Raw genomic sequence first — 20236 nt, 5'->3', positions numbered from 1 at the left:
CACACTCACACACACAGTGCAGGCCAGAGTCCAGCTTTTTAGACAAACAGCCATTGAACGCCAATGAGGTCATTCATGTATTCACCGCCAGTCAAAGAGCTTCAAGCACTTGTCGGTCCGGTACAAACGCAGTCTAAGAAAAAAGAAATCTCTGACAGATGTGATGACTGGGTGAAAACACAGAGGAAGGTTTGTTGTGGATCGGTTCAGGCTCAAAGACGAGGAGACGCCACAAGGATCATTCAAAACATTTGTGTTTTTGGACTCTTTTTGTGGGATTATGGATTCCTGCCCTACTTCACGTCTGCTGCTTGCCAGTTAGAGGCTGTGTGGTCGCTGCAGAGTTACAACACTGCTTTGGATTTTCTCCAGCCACCGATCTGGGGCTGAGGAGAACAGCAGCATTAAGCACAGACTAAGGCTCCGGGCAGCTTTTTCTCTCCCTCATTCACTGCCCTGTTACTACAGACATGAACTGGAAAGTCGTCCTCCTTTGTGTTTGGACGGTCTACATCACATCACTGGTAGTGGGTAAGTGAGATTTGAAGGACGCATCGAAAAAGACATTTTCTTCTGCATCACCTCTTTTAGGAATTTGATTTGTGCAATAGCTTCAAAGATGCTCGAGTGGAACAGACAAAGCTTGGTCAGTCGTGTAATTACTCACACATTGAATGACTTTGTATTGTAACACAGTATTATGATTATTCAGTCTTTGGTCCATTGATCCAAAAATAAGAAATACAAATTACACATATAGACGATTTATTGTTAATAAATAAATGCAAATTCAAAAGTAGGTCCTTTTTGAAGCCATAATATTTTCCAAAGTTTGTTTTAAATACATATTAATAACAATTTAGTAGCTGTAATAGGAGAAATTAATATATTCAGAAATAAGAATAGTTGTTGGTCAGTGACTTCCTCCTTATTTTAAGATAATGTTTCTTTCTAATTCGGCTGAGTTGGATTTGCATTATTAGAGCGTTAATAATACTAATTCAATGCTGCACTTGGTTGGGGTGGAGCACTTACACCAGTTTGATAACAACCACATAAAATGCCGGAAACCATCTTAGTTAAAATTGAATTTACTATGTACTTTTTAGTTTGGTCCATTTCCCAACATGGAGGTTTATGACATATACAGCAGCCAACCACCAGGGGTCGATCAAGCAGTTGGTTTAAATTAGGGCCGCTGTCGTCTCAGCCATCTTTATGTACAGTATATATTTTATATTTGGAGAGGTAGTTCAGAAAGGTGGTTCGCAAACTCGGAAATCAAAGGCTATAAAAAGATAAGGACATTGGTGGAGGTGCCAACAACTTAACCTAACACTAACAAGTCAACGTAATGCTAACAACTCAACATAATGCTAACAACTCTAAAAAATGCTAAAAACTAAGAAACACAAGCCCATCATAGCTCACAAGTGTAAAGTAACTACTTACATCAAACTGCTAGCGTGACAAACATATGCAGATATAAAAAAAAGTTTTGCACTTTATACGTAACATTTTGATATCCCACAACATTATTATGACTAATTCACAGTACAAGCTTCTATTTATATTGTTTGGTTCCATCATGCGAGAAAAGCGATTGAATGATGTAGATACTCATTCAGACCTAGTCGTGGACAAACGCTTCCTTCTAATCAACCAGGTCTGGAGGAAACGCAGGGAGATGATGAGTGTGCCGACCTCAACAACACCACATGGAACGGGTACCGGCAGCAGAGGGTCAAACTGCAGGTCCAGTACCTGCTGCTGACAAGGACAAACATGGACTGTGCACAAACGTTCGACAAGGAGTCTCTCACCAGGCAGCCGTCCTCCTTCAACGCCTCCCGCCCCACCAAGGTCATTGTCCACGGATACAGGTGAGAGGAGGAGTCCCAAAGGCTCTGAAAACACCTGGACCAGAGCAGACCAGTTCTAGACCAGGCCCTACAACTACTACAGGCTGAAATGGAAAGTGTGTAGGGATCACAAGCTTCAGATTTATCTATACAACACAAAATTTCATTGCACATTCAAGCAATTCAAATGAGTTGAATAACCCTTGTTGTTGTGTTTTCACAAATACAATAACGTTTTAAAGATGAACTGTCCCATTCAGATTTGATTTGCAGGTTTTATGTTTCTGTGCCTAAAGCAAAAAAATGGTAAATTACAACATGACATCTGGCTGGAAGATTGGTCATGACTGCAATAACAGAGACTTGCATGCAGAAATCAGACAAAACTCAAAGTTCAAACAACAGTCCGAGCTGTAATGCGGCCAGAGGTCGAACACAGGAAGGCAGATAGCAATGCAAAAGTTACAGGTAAATATCACAAAATCCCAAAACAAGCAAAAAGTCTCAAATCTGAACATAGCCGCAAAACTTACTGGAACCATCCAGGAAATACCACTAATTATCTAGGAGTCTGATTCACTATCTCATTCAAGCAGCTCAATTACAGTCACATTGAGGCCTCCTACAAGCTCAGATAAGTTCAATTTGAAGAGCAGCTCATTTGGCTTGTTTTTATTCTTGCTCTACACCTTTCAACCTCATCATGTTCCATCACCCATGATCTCCTCCCCCCCGCCCTCACAGAGCCATGGGCAGTAAGCCATCCTGGGTGAAGGAGCTGGCCCGGGCCCTGCTCAGGGCGCAGGACGCCAACGTGCTGGTGGTGGACTGGGTCTACGGCGCCTCCTTCGCCTACAACCTGGTGGTGGAGAACTACAAGGAGGTGGCGTTGCAGATCTCTGTCCTCATCAACCAGCTGCAGGTGATACAAAAGCCACAGAGGGCTGAGCTGATATTCTGAATTTATCTTTGATTTCAGAAGTTTCTCACAGGACTTATTTATTTTGAAGCACTCCTCCTCTTCCTGCTGCACCGCATGATAGTAATATTGAAACTTAATTGTTTATTAATTATTTATTTATGTATAATTATGTGAGTATTTAATGTTTTGATGGGCCAAACACCATTAATACATCAAGTTGTCTGGAAAGTTTTTAGGTTTAATGTTTAAATTGATTAATGATATTTTTGATCGATTCTTTACCAGTGAATGATATTATAAGCCATGGAGGCAAAGTGGGCACTGACCCCAAGACATGAAGAACTTCCAGTGTCCTAAATCAATTTTCTGTCACTTCAACATTGTGTTTAAAAATATGTATATTTGTATCTATACAAATTAAATGTGTGTCTTTGAAACGTTTTCCAGTGTCCAGGGGAGTAATGGAAAGTTTACAAACTCTGTGTATTCTTCTTTTTGATGGATACAGAGGCAGTAGTGAAGTTAACCTGCAGGTTTCAACCTCTTCTTCTTGTGCTGCTGCTGATACAAATTGCTTTAAATATTATGCTGATCATAAGAGATGCTGCTCAACATCAAGTATAGACTGTCTTGCCTCGTCCAACAGGAACACGGATGCAAGCTGGAGTCCTTCCACTTCATCGGGATCAGTCTCGGGGCCCACGTCGCTGGTTTTGTCGGGACTCTGTTTGAGGGGAAGATAGGAAGAATCACAGGTGAGTGCGGATCAGTGTTTTTGAGGAGAGATCATCTCTCACAGTTCATGTATAAAAGTCCTGATCTTAAAGTTTTGCTACACTGCTCCTGCTTTGTTTTAATATCGTCATGATTGCTGGGGATTAGGAGAATACAAGCTGCCGGCTGTTGTGACACTGCTGCATCGTCTAGAGTCAAAACAAGAACAGCAACGGTCCAGACTGTGAAGGTCTCCACAGCTCAGAAGTGACTGAGCCTCTTGTCTGTGGCAGCGTGACCTTGGAAGATTACTGGCGCACTTCAGAGGCTCACGCTGCTCGATTCCTCCAGCCAACACAATCCACAGCTCACTGGTTTATGTCTAGCGGTTGTTTAGCGCGGACACCCTTGTGTGGTGTTCATGTTTTTGTCGCTCAGCCAATGTTTGCGGGTTTGGTGGACCCACTGCATTATTGGATCTTAAAGTCAATACAGCTTTAACAATTTATCTAAAAATACTTAACAGATGTTTTCTTTATCCTAATAAAAAGCTATATAGACAGCATATGTGGTTAATATTTGTCATTTAGCCCTGTTAAATCACATGAAAGGCCTTTTTTTATAAAAACAAGAAAAAACAAGTACAATCAAGATAAAGGTGGAAAAAGCTAATATCAGTAGTGATGTTTATTTCTTGGATCGGCTAATTTCTTTGGGCAAAAGACCATTCAACTTCTTTTGACATCTTTATTTATCCACTTGCTGGCTGCTGACGGGGGGGGGGGGTCCTGTATTTGGCTGCAGATGGGCTTTTCTTGGAGCAGCCTGACTGTCATTCTCTAGCTCTCTTTTCAAACTCTTTCAGACTCTGAATTGACAAAAATATGATCTTCATATTCTCAAAACTCTTCCTCTTCATTGTCTTCCAAAGCTTCTCTCTCTTTTAAAATCATTTCTAAGGCCCTCTGAGCAGAGAATCTTTTCGCCATGCTTATTGATTGTGATAAGGAGCCACACGTTCAAAAATATGTATTTGTTGTATTCCGCCCCCAATTTGCAGCTGGGATAGTGTGAGAAATTGTTTTTGAATGTTTTCTGGAGAATAAAATGTGCAGAAATGAGGGAGCTGAAGTGCTTAAAATGTAAAATGTCTACACTTTTCTTATAGAAAAAAATGTGTACCCATCCCAAAAATGCATCTATATTTCTGTATAGATTTCAGTTGGTTTATAGTTGTGGTCGGTAAAATACTAGTTCAAAACTTTTAAGAACTGCGAAACACCCTGAATCGTATTCTGCAGTAATACAAAGTAACAGCAGATGTGAAACAAGATGCGACTGAATCCAACCAGACACATTTTCTTCTGTTTTCATTTCATTTCCTTTCTCTTGCAGCTGCTATGCAGCAAATCTCTGTTGACTTCACCCCAGTAGTTGTGCGCCATCTACAGATACTGATGCTTTATTACGTCATCAGCCTGAACATCCGAATCAAAAACGAGACAAGGACAAATGAGAAGCTTCACTTTACATTTTAAAGGAGACAATTTCATTCTCAGATTTTCTTTCCTGTCGTGTATTATTATGTTTTTTGTTTTTTTTGGTAAAGGTAGGTCAATGTGAATGCGTTTCAGGGGTCTCGGGGGGCACCGTTGAGCCATTTTGCCAAGGCCATTGAAAATTTCCCCAGAATATGTAAATTTTCACCACTTTCGAATTTTCCGAATTTTTTTTTAAGAATTCAAGCATTCAAAAGGCCAATTCATTTGTCTGAAAAAAAATAAAAAATAATAATCCTTCCAACTTCAATAGGGCCTCACTGTCTGTCAGTGCCTGTCAGTGGTCGGGCCCTAAATAAACCTGGACATGTTTATCTGTCAGTAAAGACACAAACTCTATACCAGAAAGTTGCATTTGAAATAAAAACTAAGCTTCGCAAGAGATTCTGAACTGCCGACAGCACTGAAGAATGATATTGTTGCATAAATGATAATTTCTCATGCAGGCTGTGAACTTCATCTAGTCAATCCTTTAATTTCCTCCTTTCAACCCGAGTTTTCCCTCCCTGTTCTCCAGGCCTCGATCCTGCTGGACCCATGTTTAAAGGAGCTGACACCTTTGATCGGTTGGACCCGTCTGATGCTCTGTTTGTTGATGCCATCCACACAGACTCTGACTGTGAGGAGACAACTTTAACTTTCTTTTCAAGCTGATAGAGCCCAGTGCTGCACAATGCATAATGTTCTTGTCTGACATTTTACCTCTTTATAGGATTAGATCACATGACATTTCTTTCGACTTAAAATTAAATGATGAGGTTTCCCTCTGCATCAGATTTTGGCATCTCCATCCCTGTGGGTCATGTGGACTTCTTCCTGAACGGAGGGATGGATCAGACAGGATGTGCCCGCTCCAGGTTTGCCTCAAGTACGTTCCACATGCTGTTGCAACAGCAGCTATGCTTCTTCACACCCCTTTTAATCAATGTGTTATTATTAAAATGTCAATGCTAACTATGTAGATGTATATATAATTCCGGAAACATCTGGCTCCCTTAGTGTCTGTGTTTGTTGTCAGTTCTCATCTACTCTCCAGTGTACGGTTATGTGATATGTGACCATATGAGGGCGCTGCACGTCTACATGAGTGCGTTGAATGGCTCCTGCCCTCTGAGGGGGATCCCCTGCTCCAACTATGAGGACTTCCTGAATGGACAGTGTGTGGACTGTGATGTCTTCAAGGGGACGTGTCCATCTATAGGTAATAATGCGCCTTCATTCTACTTTAATGAACTGTTTCACACATACTCAATATAATTTATGATATATTTATGTGACATTGGACTTTTATTATACGAGCCAAATACACTGTTGTTGTGTGCAAAAAAAAAATTAACTGAAGCTGCCCCTCTTTAGACAAATCTATGGAGGACAAATCCCAAAAATGTGGGGACCTTTATGCAGGATTGTCAAATCCAAGAATTGTATTCATTTCAAGGTACAAAGTTGTTATTTCAGGAAATGAGGACAAACTGTATTTTCTTTTATCCTTTTTTCTCTTGTCATTAATTTAAGTATTGTCTCTATTTCTCTAGAGTTTTACTTAACGTATATCAAGTGACGCTCCTTATTTTATTGGATTTTACAGGATCTTTATTAAAAATTAAATGTGACTGAAAATATAAAAAGTATAGTGAAGTGATTGAAGCTCTTTTCCTGAAGGTTGAATAACAGACATGTTTTACACATTATTCTCACACAAAAAGTACAACTAGGAGATAATTGTGTAAAATCTTCTAAAGCTTAATTTTAATTATATTGTAAATGTTTATGACTGCCTTTAAACAGTCAAATCTATTTTTCATGTTCCGAAAAGCTAAATGAGTAAATATTCCATGTTTTAAAAGCGGTACATATTTCCCTCGCAGCAGCAGTGATAGTAGCTGTAGCTTCACTGTAGCATCAGTGTGATACAACTTCTTTTTAACAGATTGATATTGACTCCTTACAATCTATAACTGTTTCCACCATTACAACCAGATATGAAACTCTCTGAAACACCACACATGCAGTGGAAGTAATTGATGTTTCCCTTCAGGATGTAGAGAAACACACCGGGTGACGTAACACCAGCACATAAAGGAATAGAGGTTAAAACTGCGTATCTTGTTTCAGTCCCAGTGTTGCCAGTCGATAGAACTGCACTCGCGCTGCAGCTCTGCTCTCGTCACACGGCGGCTACTGGCAGCTTCTTATCATCTCAGGCCCTGATACGCCAACACACTGATACTGTGACGCGGTTAACGTACACGGAGCCCTTTCTTATATGTGACATACAAGTGTGACCCTCATTCACTTTATATCTGTGTGTGTGTGTGTGTGTGTGTGTTTCAGGTTTATCAGAAAACAGTGGGATAGCCATATCTCCAATCCCCAAAGAGCAGAAGCTGTTCCTTCTCACGACCTCTTCGCCACCTTTCTGCAGTGAGTGTGTGTGTGTGTGTGTGTGTGTGTGTGAGAGAGAGATAATAGTTGTGGATTTATTACTTCGAAAACAGGCTGGCTGGCTTCAAGCGTTTCAATAGACTTTAGGGCCCCAAGGCAAAATTGGCCCTACACCAACAGTCAAGAAGAAGAGTTTTTCATGTTTGTTGTCATTTAGACAGCTGGAAACGTAAGAAGATAAAGAATGTGTGTTGTTGTTCCTGTGCTCAGCTCATCACATCCTGCTGGAGCTGGAAGTTTCTCCACTGGATAAAAGCGCTGAGGTGGAAGTGACGCTGAGGACTGGGAACCTGGGAACAGAGCGGAGGCTCAGGTTGTACGTACCACACCTCGGATTCCACTGCACAAGTCGTACAGGCCATAATAATAACTTTAAATAAAAGCAACTGATTGATAGAGTTTTTTAAAGGTAGCCAATCCTGCCAGATTACACATATCAATGCAATTTTGTTTTACTTTGAAATTTTGATTTCTGTTTAAAATCAACATTTTATAGCTGGAACCATTCTTAAATCAGTTAAAGAACCTCACATAATAAGCTGAAGTCATTCTTAAAACAAAAGTGCCAAATACTTTCATCAAGCAAAATCAAACATAGCACAGGAAAATAATTGTGATTTACAGCCATGCAAAATGATGCTCTTGCACACAAAAACATGTTTGAACCTCTACTGTCGTACATGCTGTTTACAAGGAGAGAGTTGAGATCCTGTTTCCAGACTTTTACAAAAAATATAAAGAAATGCGGATGAAGGACATGATGTTCCTTTGTTTACTGAGTTACTCTGAGATTTAATTAAAGATGGTGACTTTAAGTTGACGTGAAGGAAATCAACACAAACAGCCACAAATCTGATGCGTAAATTCGCTTTGAAAGCAAATGATGCAAAATAATCTTCATTATAATGTAAACTCTAATCTCTCAGCAACAGTTTCAGTGTGACAGCATTCTCGGAGACTGTCTTTGTTCAGCACAGACCCTGACAGACGCTTCTCATCCCGCAGCTCGTACTGTAATAATTTTTCTTTACAGAAGAGGCGAGTGTGCAGCTTCTATTTTCAGACGCGAGGTACTGTATTTCCACTGTAAAGAGCCGGCCAGGTGCAAGATACTGATCCAGAAACGCTGAGAGAGGAGAAATGTCTGTGCACAGGTTCACTCCAGTTCATGAAAACACTTTTTCACCTGCTTTTCATTACTTTACCGGCGGAACAAATAAATCTATTTCTAGCTCCGGCCATTGTCAGGATACTTTTTTTTCTTGCAATATTAGATTTAATCAAATCGAGCAAACACGTTGAAGAAGACACAACAACACTTATGGAGTCAGTCTGTTGTATTCACTTTAATCCGCAATAACCAGAAGCAAAGCTAGAAGTTTTAGATCCTTTAAAAGAATATGACACTGGCCCCCCAATAACAATAATGTTGGTCATATGGAGGCCCCCTGTTAGTGCAGAGCCCTTGGTAAACTGCCACTGGTGATGCATATTGCTCAGGTGAAAGTGTGTGTGTTTGTCTCATGACATTATTCCAATGGAGATGAACGTGTGTTTCAGTCAGACGTCTACGACAGTGTACCGGACGGTGATGGCTCATCCCGTGGCTCTGTGTGAGATCCACTCCATCCAGCTGAGGAACACCGGCTCTCGGTTCTACAGGCAGGCAGACATCCACTTCAAGTCTGTCTGTCTGTCCGGGTTCCCCTCTGTCAGGTATACAGGACCAGACATGTATATTTTAACTGTGCAAGATTTCACACTTCCTCCTCCTTGCATGGGCAAGTTGATCCTTCTGCAAAGTAACTCACAGATACTGGGATCCCAACAGCGTCCAGGCCTGTTTCTCTCAAGCAGCAATTGGTTGGTCGAGCCACGATCACTTCTGCACAGACTCTTGCTCCAAATTACGTCGAAAGCACAAGATGGCAGTTGTTACATCCAGGATATTTGAACAGTTTATGGTTCATATGTACTGAGACTTCTGGCACATAACTGTCCGGGTCTCCTTTAAGTCCTCGTTCCTGCAACATCCCTGATTTGATTCTAGCCAGCGTCTATGTTGCATGTCTTCTTCTCTATTTGCCTTTTAAGAAAAATAATCATCTAAAAAATAAAGTTATAAAGAAAAATCGTGACAAAATAGAGACTCCACCTGAACCACTTTGGTCTTGTACAACATCTCAAGTTGTTTTGTCAAATGTTTGTCTTAACGCATGATAAATAGCTACTTTCCTCTCAAAGTTTTACATTAACAATGTGTCTGTGTTTCAGACGAGAAGATCCGTTGTGCGTGATCAACGTCAACGTCCGACGAGGACTTCCATGGTCTCATGACTTTGTGCAGGTTTGTGACTCCTACTGACGGAAGGGAGAAATCTGCTGAGTAGGACTGTGGAATAAAATATATGTAATAATGAATCTATGCTGAAGTCAGCCATCGGGGCCAACATGACCTCTAATTCACCATCTTGTCTACAATGAGATGTAAATCTCTGTGGAACCACACTGAGAAGCACATGCTGTTCTGGATTTACTCTACTACACACTTAAAATGCAAATTAGTCCCACTATTGTTCGCCTCATCCACTGACTTCACATTGTGACTGAGAGAAATAAGTGATTTCAATCCTTATTTCCGATTCTGTTTTTTGTTATTTAGCTTTGCCTCTTAGTTCCTTCCCTTCACTTGAGGTGTTCTTTGTTCCTGTTGTCTGGTTTTGTTCTGAACATCTGTCTAACTTATTAACTCCAGGCGACAAGACTCTGTTGTATTTAGGGATTCTGGCAATAAACAAAAAAATAAGTGGCGATTGTTCTTTAGGGTTTCCCAGTTGATATTCAAATGTTTATTTCCCACAATAAAACTGTAAAAAACTGTAAATAGAAGCATCTTCATGATAGTTTACGGTAATCAAAGATTTGAGAAGTGTATAGCTACCGTTACATAAATCCATAAAAATACAAACAAGATTTCGGCTCTGACGGCAATGTGACACCAAACACAGGGCGGCTGAGGCTCAGGAGGTAGGGACCAGAATAATGAAGGTTCAATCCCCAGCTCCTCTAAATTCCAATGTGCCCTCAAGAAACTGAACCCCAAATTGTTCCAAATTGTGTAAATGGGTAATGTTGCTTGTACTATAATGCGCTTTGAGTGGTCAATACTTGTGTTGTGACTTTTTTGAGTCTTGCATTCATAATTTGATTTTAATTATATCATCTAATATTCCATCACAGAAAATCCGATACACCTTCACTGCACACAAACATCTTTATGGAGAAATCTTGGCCCCATTAGAAAAACCTTTTACAAACACTGACTACGTTCTTTTAGTCCCATCTCTCTATTTTGGAATATAACAACAGACAATTCACATTTTGAATCTGTGTATAAATTCTCAATTAATTACAAAATATCAAATAAATACAACATCTCCAATCCAATATATCGCCAGAGTAGAAGTGAGAGGTGGTCGTACATCATCTGTTAAAAAGCATACATTTTTGCTACTGAACCAAGAGTCATGGTGCATTCAGGTAAATAACAACAACACATTAAAGTAGCAGAGAAAATCTACGTCCTGAACTTAATATTTTCCAGATCATTAGAGAATAAATTAATGAAGATTTTCCTCTTTCATACACTTATACATCAAATCAGTTAATACTAAATACAACTAAATTTGCCATAACTAGAAAATGTGTTAAAATTGTTAACCAACTTAAAAGAATAGTTAAATTAGTCAAAATTAATAAATTACGTATTTGAATTAAACTTGATAATCGTGTTGATTAATCTTTGTGTCACCACTTCAAGTCATTTTTTAAGTTGGTCCAACACTTTTCTTATTCTAGTGAACTTAAACCTGTGCAGTTAAATTCATTCTCTAAATACAAGTGAATTTCTGTTTATTAATCATCAAAAGTCCTTAACTCAAGTGAAGTCGAGGCCAAATCAAACAATCCCAGATCCAACATTAAATATTAGTGAGATGGAAAAAACATGAAAAATCTGATTTTTTAAACATTAAAATAACTTTTCAGATATTTGATGTGCTGGTGATTGACAAAGTGAAGGCTTGCCTTTCTCTCATGTCTCAGTGACAGTTACTGATTAAGGTGTTCTTGTGATTTCAATTTGGGTTTGACTGATCGTTAAAAGTGAATTATTATAATATTTTAATGTTGGATAGAATCGCTTCCTGTTCAACGTCCGTCTCTTTGAACATTTAATCAACTCGCTCAGGTTTTAAATTGTACCTTGTAAAGAGGTACAATGTTAAAAACAGCCAACAGATTTTAAAGCAGATTTCAGAGCCTCATTTATGCATCAAAGCCATCATGACCAGACTTTTAGGCAAACTGATTATAAAGTGAATCAGTGATACAGAAATGCTCCAAATATTGATTGTTGCAAAATATAAATTTAGCATTTTGGCATCGGGGAGAAAGAGGAGCACATGTTTACCATACTCAGGACTGAAGATGTGAACTCAGCGTGAGGAGGAGGAGGAGGAGGAGACGATAAGTGACAAGTGACACATTCATTCGACTGCACTGCAACATATATCCGTGTTTCCAGGAGAGACTGTTCTCACAGCTTGGGAGTGTCGGTGGGAGCCAGCGGCGCTCTGCCTCTCTGAAACCGTGGCGGTCGATCCATGTCGCTGTCACCTCCTGGAAGAAATTCAGAGCTTTAGCAAAAATCCTCTTCTACACGTAAAAATCAAGCCTAAATTTAAACTCAATCATTTTATAATCCAAAGTAAGGTACTCATTATTAAGAATGATATAACAATACACTTTTTTTTATTTATTTATTAGAAGTCTGAAGAAAGACCTGTGCTCCGAAATGTTACTGATGGGTGTGCTGACATTTCTCGTCTTCTACTTTTCATCGCTTCTGTCCAGCACCATGAGTTTATCAAGTTTAGATGTGGGGGATTTTGTAAACTTTCTGAATGGGTGTTTGTCATGATAGTATTTAACTGTGCTTGTTGAAAACCTACAAGAAATTAGAACCAAAATATCAACTATAATCTCACTGTATCTACATGACAAGCCCAGTTTAAAGGTTCAGTGTGTTCAGTTGTCATAACAACTCAAAAGGTGTTTAGTTTGTCCAGTCTGGGCTACTGTATAAAAAACATGACAGCCTTCGCAGAGAAGACCATCTCCTGATGTGAATATAAAGTATTTCAATATGATGGGCTCCATTGGATAAAGATAACAATAATTCTTACAATTTAAATGAAACACACTAGTGAAAACATCCATAGGATTATGTTATATTCCATTTCTGCCAGTAGATCCTTTTCATCTAAATCTTACACACTGGACCTTTAATAATGAGGGACTGATGTCAGAAACACATAGCTGCATACATTTCACACTATTTCAATATTTTCTGCTGAACATTTGTTGCTGCTCAAACAGTAATAAAGGGGCTATCACGAATATCCGAGGGTTCAAAGTTGTGAATTCACGTTTTGCAGATTGGAGAAAATTGAGTTGCCACGAGGTCTGAGTTTTGAGCCTCCTCTGTCTGAAATGCAGTTGTGTTTCTGTGCTCTGTGATAGATTTGATCTACGGCCTCACAGCCGCCCTGCAACCTGAGCCGGACATTAGACTATCTGGCTATGAAATGTGATGCTCCACCTGTGACTGGAGGGCTGGTAGAATGGCAGGTGGGGTTGAGGCGGGTTGATGAACACATAAGCAGACAGATAGCCAAGTGGTGAGCACACTGGATTAAAAGCGTGGCACTGAACTTTTTGGACATCCCCTGAATTCCCGGGCTCTAATCCTCGTAAGATGAGGACACAGCTGATGCTGCTGCCTCCCCCCCTCAGTCGGATGTCTGAAAGCAACATGAAGCCGCTCTGCACTCATTTGCTGTTAAACTGTTTTTACTGAGCAGATCTCTTCTTTCTGAGAGGACACTTTGAGCTCTCCTACTGCACCAACCAAGACTGGCAGCTTGTAAAGGGACTGAATTAGAGCAAACAAAGATTTTAATCCTAAAATATTGTTTGGAAAATATAATAATATTCCCGATGTTCCCAAAAAAGAGGAGCCTAACAGGAAATATTCTCAGCACCATTTCATCTCAATCTACAGCAAGACATGTTTTGGTATAGTTCCTTAAAAACCAGCAAAATCAAAACACAGGCTAATCATTTACATTTGAAAGTTAATTTGTTTGGACTTTCAAATGCTTAAAAGACCGAGGAGCCACAGCATCAGATGCACAAAACAAAATGACTATATTAATATATCACAGTAAAGATTTATTCTCTTATGACAGAGAATAAAGCAGCACAACAATTCAGTATCACACATTCATAATAGCATGTCATTATTTGACAAACTGATTGTATTATAATTTGCCAATCTAATAAAAAGTCTAATGGTTTACTGTTTAAATTTGATGATTGGAGATCTGATCAAATCACATGATCATCATCAGCCCTGTAAACCTTCAAATTTACATTTATAGATCATGTGATAAATTTAAAAGTTCCAGAACAAACTAATAATTAAATCTTGGGTTGAGATTATTTTCTCAATTACTGTTTACAATGTAAAGAATGAACATTAAAACATTGATTTGACTGTTGTGTATGTTATTGTGTTCACATTTCACCCAGAGGTGCAAGACTACTTGAAAATTAAAATAAAAAAATAGTCCAACAATGTTACAACTATTGTAACTAGTGTTGTAACTTAACAGTAAAAATTCCTGCATTTAAAATCATACTTTCCGTTAGATTAAATAAATATCATTGTACACAAAATATAGTATAATATGCAAAATATAGATATTTTAATTGATTCTGGTCATTAACCAGTATTTTAATGTTTTAGATGGTTTAGGTTGATTTCATGAACTTAATCTTAATGATTAATTAATAAATAATTGTAAATGTTTTTATGGAGATTATATTTTCGGCATGTAATGTTTAAATCTGTAAAGTAAGTGGTAGCTACACCTGTCAAATACATATAATGGAGTAACAATAATGTATTATGAATAAATATATGCCAGCATATCTACGATTGTATCTGCAACATCATTAAATTGATATTGCCCTATGTGCCACGACAAAGCCAGGGTTAGTAAGAACTGTGCACTTCAAGCCATGCACACACATGCCGCCCCCACACCACTCTCCACCCAGGTGAGGTACTTACATGTAGCTTAATTGGTGACCCAGTGTGTTAGCTCCAGCACCCTGCCCCTCTACCTCAAATAATCCCTCTCACTGCCATAATCCATTAAGGAGCCCGCCACATCAGCAAAGTCCTCCAGGACCAGGCTGGTGGAGTCCTCACCAGAGATCAGCTCCGGGTCCGATGCCCAGGGGTGCTGATACCGGTCAGGCTGGGAGGGCCGGGGTTCATCCACGTAGGGCTTCCGTGGTCCCTGCAGGTACGGCTGGAGGGGCTGAGACTGGGCTGGGTGGGACTTCTCGTAGGCCGGCACTTGGTCTTCATCTTGCTGCTCAACTTGTTGCTCCTTAGGGATGCCGCCATCGCTGAAGCTGCCGCCCTCGCTGCCCTGCGAGGACGGGGCCAGCACGTGGTAGAGACTGGGCAGGCGGATGTCCAGCAGCACGCCGCTCTTGATGTAGAGCTTGCTGTTGAGGTTGTAGAGCTTTTCTGCAATGTCATAGCCCAGCATGACGGAGAAGAGGCGGGCGATGTAGCGTTCCTTTGAGATCAGCATGTAGAGGTGGCGGCGACGCCATGAGATGTAGCAAGAGTCCTCCTCTGCTGTCAGGGTCACCTGGGGAGTAGGAATGTCAATGTGTTTTCTCCAATCAATAGTTTGTGCAGGACAACATATCAGTAAAAGCAAACAAAATGCTGCCTAGACATAAACAATGATTTACAATTTTTGAGATGACAACTTTACAAATGTTTTAAAAGGAAAGACATTATGCAAGTTTCAGAAATGTTTGTGTGACATAAAATGTATCATCGCAAAATTTTGTGAGACATCAACGACATACACATTTCATTTTGGAGAATAACACTATAGCTTAACATGAAATTTGTTTACAAGAAATGCCCCAGGGAATTAATTTCAATGTAAAACTAAATTGGTTTTCAATTAACTCTAGGTTGAAGTTCTTTTCTAATGAGGTCCAATGTCATGGCACGTTCTTTTTTTTCTTGAACTGAAATTCTCTGCATCAACAGGATGCGTAAAAGCCAAGAAAGAGGACTTGATGTCTACGTCTGGTGTCTCATTTCAGATCCTTCAGGAAAAGTGGCCGTTCATTTATCATTCTAGTGCCTCGCCCTGGCCTGGAGACGTCCGCTTATTGAACTTACTAAAAGGGATAGTTCACCCAGAAAGGGGGGGGGGGGGGTTGAGTCCACAAAGCACTTTGGGAGTTTCAGGGATTAAAAATGTAGCAGCCAAATCCAATAAATTGAAGACATTACTGAATTATCCTCAGTCGAATAAAACACCAGAAAAAACACAACATACCTCCATACAGCTCGTGTGGTGTCATGAAGGGGTCCTAAAGCCCCGACGTTCAAATTTGACTCAAAGTAAGGTCATTTACACACATTTTATAAGTCTAAAAGTCCACCAGAGGTGGCTAAGCAGTAGGGCTTAGCAACTCCGACAGAAGCAGGAGCAGTATGGAGGAATGTTATGTTTTTTCTGTTGTTTTATTACGTCTGAAGAAGGACTCACCATTGACTTCAAATGTATTAAGTTCTGCTCTGACAAAGTTTATCCCTGAGACACCAGAATTGTTTTGTTGACTCAAACACGTCCGCCACCCCCCACATCAGCATAGGGTTGAGTAGATATTGAGTACATTTACATTTTTTAATTTTTTGAAGTTAAAACACGTTATCAACTTTAACGTCTCTGCGAGTTGAGGGCTGTGCAGTACCTGGAACTTTCCCTCCTCGTTTGGTCTGAGAGACTCCCACTCCGGAGAGTCGAGGAACTGGTGGCGGTGGATGTAATGAAGGAACTGGCCCTCCAATGATACATTGATCCTGAGAGACAGAGAGAAACAGAGACATGGTGTTTAAAAGAGAAACAGGTATTTTTAAGCATTTTCAGATAAACTGATAATACCAAACTTTCTCTTCTCTCTCCACACACAGAAATCACAATTCAGAGATTGCGAAGCACTCCTCCTTCTCTGGGAAGATTGATTTAAAAAGGACATTCTTTCAAATAAATATTCTCCTCCGGACTTTGTCCTTTCTTAGGTCATTGTTACAGCAGTTGTTACTTTAAGAGGGTATTCAAATAATTCAATGGAAGTAAGAAAATAAATTGCGAGTTAGTATAACTGGTATTCTGTTTTGGCAAATTTGTATTTTTATTTGAGAATCTATTCGTTTTAGCTTGAAGTATTGAGGCAAAGATTATAATGTAGAAATGTTTATTTAAAGTCTTCACATCATTGTTAATTAAGAGAAAATGTTGGGACCTATAAGAACATATAATTGGATTGCTTGTACAGCAGTCCCACCAATTAACAGCTATGTTGCTGCAGTGCATTGTGGTCTGATTACCCTATAAGGAAGCTACACAGTCGTGGACAGGAATCTCCGCCAGGGAGTCCCACTCCAAAAATGTCCCTGTAACACCAGGGCCTCCGGGGCACAGCTGTGTGTCGTGTCGGTGGTTCAATCCCCAGCCCCTCCAGCTCACATGTCCTAGTGTCCTTCAGCAAGATACTGAACCCCAACTTTCCCCCGGTATGTTGTCTGGGCATGAAACTTATAGCGTTCCAGAGGCCGCTCAGGTAGAACCTCAAAACTATAAGGTTTTTCTTTCATTATTTTTCAAAATGGCAGATGTAGGGTGAGTCTTAACCCATTTTTAGACATGATTTTCCAGAAAATTTGGTTTGGACATTTTGGGGAGATTTTAACATCTGAAAAACGCAGCAGGAGATTGGGCCAAGGTCTGATAAGAAATCTTTTTTCTGAGTTTGGTGTTAAAGAACTTGGCTGGCGTGCACATGCAGAGCTCTGACCTCAACCCGGATGGAAGCAGTCAGAGTTGTAGAACATTAACACCCATGGTCGTGGAATGAAATGTTCCAACAATCACGTCTGTGTGTCCACATGCTTTTGGCCATGTGAACAAGAGACTCTTGATGACACAGTAAAAATGGAGATGGTTAAATATCAACGTTGCTTATCTTTAAATCTGAAAAGTAGGTCTGTTGAATGCAGGCACAGACCAAAAAATCATATGCTTCACATCTAAAACACAACTATCTAAGAAATGCAGAAAAAATCTGCTCATTGTTCCTTTGTCTGTTGTTTAAAATGTGTCTTGCACACCCAGAGCAGTCGACACTGTGTCCAACCTTTAATTCAAGGTAAGAGTAGCAGTCAGCGTCCACTCTCAAAGTCCTAAGTACAAAGATATCATTTTACCAGCTGGCACTCTGCAGGGGGACGACAAACCAGTGAGTCACAGACAAAAATACTCTGTTTAACAATTCTCTGCTGTAGGCTCCAGAATTGTGAGATCTAAAACAGCTCTACTTTGAGGATGTTTGGATGAAGAGGATACATTTCCTGTGAAGGCCGGACACTGCCAATAGCTGAGACAAAAATAGAAACTCAGCTCTGGAGTAGCCTGCTGATATAGGAGATTTCTTAAAAAAAAAGATTGGTGTTATCTTTAGCTTTAAATCTATAAATTCTACACTATGTCTGTAGTGGAAATAGGTGAGCAGTAATATTATAGTGCCATTAATATCTGCAACAACTAAATGCCCAAATTAAATGTCAAAGCTACCTCTCTCACAAGTCTTAAATTGTCCACTTACTATGTGAACACGTATAAGAAGTAGGAAAATCATAAACACCTGTAAAGAAATGCACATTGAAGATAAAAGAGTTAAAGTATGATTGTGTAAAATATGTAAAGCTAGCTTTCCTCTCATAGAAATTTTGTATGATCGTATAAAAACAATCTTAAAAGGTGCCACTAGTGAAAATTAGCAGCCAAAGAACCAGAGATATCCCTCAGCAGATGGTAGAGACCAAAAACAAAGCTACATTAAGTAGGCATGGAACTTACATTGAAAGAGTGGATGTTAACACATAAGATGTAATGCTAATGTTGCTCCATGACTGTGTTAATAAGCTCAAGTTGTAACTTAAAGGGTAATCCTGAATGGGAGATGTGTTTTCACTGGTTAGTGTTGTGTGTTGGTTGTATTCTCTGGAAACAGACGTACACACACTTGCACACTTCCCACCTCCCAGACAGCAGGAACGAGAGCTGGTCGATGGGCGTCTTGCCCTCCACGGCATACGTCTCCCCGGCCTTCAGCTCTACCGCCTTGTTCTCAAACGCTCTCGCTATCTCCTTGAACACCTCGACGGGGACGCCCAGCGGCAGGTAGACCGCCTGGTAGAGGGAGGTGAGCTCCTCGCTGCGAATACCCTGCTGGTGCAGTCGGTGGAGGAGGTGGCAGATCTGAGCCAAGCAGGCCAGCAGCAGAAGCAGGTTCCAGGTGAAGACATCCAGGCCGCACATCGTCATCCAGCCCCACAGGGTGAGGCACCCAAAGGCCGGGGTCAGGAAGCCAAAGATGAAAAGGCACCCATAGGCCCCACTGCCTCCCATGTAGCCCAGGAACAGGATGGTGTTGCCCAGGTGGTAGATGGCTCCCTCGGTGTTGTTGGTCCAGCCATTGCACAGAGGGGAGAACAACAAACTGTCCAGCAATGTTGAGTTGTCTGCGCTCATGTTTGAAACTCCTCAACCAGACCTCTTGTCCAACTCAGTGTTTCTGTTTGACTCACAGCTTGATCCAAAATACAGACGAGAAAATGTCAAACGTTTGCTCCCTGGAGTTGCAGTGAAAAAAGCTTCAATGTGAAGAAGTTCTCACGACTCTACTTGTGATAGAAACACAGCTGGAATGGCTCTTCTTCTCCTCTCATTATGTGTCCCTTGCTCTCTCCCCCTCCGTCTTGTGCCCTAAGCGTCTTCCTGTCGTCTCTCTTTGCAGCGATCTTCTGCCTCTCACCCGCCGGCCTGCACCGTCGAACCAACAGCTGGAAGAGAAAGGACACGGGAGGGGGGAGGTTGCCGATTGAGCCCTAGAAGGATAACCATGTTTGGAATTGAAACCCAAGGAGGGAAGAGTGGTGGACGGAAAGCAGGCCTGCTACTTAACATAACAGAAAGAGAAGGCGAGAGAGGGGCAGGAAACACGAGGGAGGAGAGGGACTAGAAAAAAAAATTCTATAAAGAGACTCGCAAATGGTCGCACACATTTGTTGATAAAGTTCCTCCAGAGCTGCAGCACGGTTCTGTTCATGATACCAGTTGACTCCCTGCAGAGTGAGTGGCTCTGCTGGGGATTATTTAGAGGCACTAAAATGAGTGGAATGACAGCACAGGTCAGATTTCAGGTATAAACACCCGTCAGTGCCACCAACGCCTTCATGTCTGCGTCACGAGAACTCTCCGAACACGTAGAATCACATGTTCTCTGCTTTGTTTAATCGCTGCACGGCAATAAACAGAATGTAAGAATAGTGCAAACAAATAAGAACCAGCTGGCTTTCTGAGGTTAAAGTTGGTACAAATATTTAGGAGGAAAACAGTATTATGATCTTTGTGATTTTATTCTGTAATGTGTTTTTACTCATCTTATGCCAGATCAGTTTCAGTGTTTCATGAACAGTAAAATATTTTTGCAATGCAGATTCT

General features: G+C 40.5%; 2 protein-coding genes across 5 annotated transcripts; one reads left to right on the top strand and one right to left on the bottom strand.

The window, feature by feature from the left end:
- The first annotated feature begins 64 nt into the window (after positions 1 to 64).
- pla1a (phospholipase A1 member A) lies at positions 65 to 10667 on the top strand. Of its 3 annotated transcripts, none has more exons than XR_009923988.1 (11): positions 65 to 531; positions 1667 to 1883; positions 2607 to 2784; positions 3431 to 3539; positions 5575 to 5676; positions 5833 to 5925; positions 6076 to 6258; positions 7392 to 7481; positions 7713 to 7818; positions 9067 to 9218; positions 9777 to 10667. XR_009923988.1 is itself a non-coding variant. In XM_062401821.1 (11 exons), exons 1-11 carry the CDS (start codon positions 471 to 473, stop codon positions 9865 to 9867), a joined length of 1368 nt encoding a protein of 455 aa, XP_062257805.1. In that variant the 5' UTR covers positions 66 to 470; the 3' UTR covers positions 9868 to 10667. The 3 variants fall into 3 exon arrangements, 2 of the variants coding, with proteins under 2 accessions (XP_062257805.1, XP_062257804.1); XM_062401821.1 differs by having other exon boundaries at positions 66 to 531; positions 6094 to 6258; positions 9063 to 9218; XM_062401820.1 differs by having other exon boundaries at positions 66 to 531; positions 9063 to 9218.
- popdc2 (popeye domain containing 2) lies at positions 10337 to 19583 on the bottom strand. Of its 2 annotated transcripts, none has more exons than XM_062401822.1 (4): positions 18771 to 19583; positions 16425 to 16533; positions 14701 to 15295; positions 10337 to 12182 (listed from the first exon to the last, which is right to left on the bottom strand). In XM_062401822.1, the coding sequence occupies exons 1-3, from the start codon at positions 19262 to 19264 to the stop codon at positions 14750 to 14752; spliced, it is 1149 nt and encodes a 382-aa protein (XP_062257806.1). In that variant the 5' UTR covers positions 19265 to 19583; the 3' UTR covers positions 10337 to 12182; positions 14701 to 14749. The 2 variants fall into 2 exon arrangements, with proteins under 2 accessions (XP_062257806.1, XP_062257807.1); XM_062401823.1 differs by having other exon boundaries at positions 14842 to 15295.
- Positions 19584 to 20236: the final 653 nt, after the last annotated feature.

This window comes from Platichthys flesus, chromosome 13 (genome assembly GCF_949316205.1).
Source record: "Platichthys flesus chromosome 13, fPlaFle2.1, whole genome shotgun sequence".
NCBI classification, from domain to species: Eukaryota; Metazoa; Chordata; class Actinopteri; order Pleuronectiformes; family Pleuronectidae; genus Platichthys; species Platichthys flesus.
The sequence above is the reverse complement of the archived record's forward strand: the minus strand, read 5'-3'. Positions and strand labels throughout refer to the sequence as shown.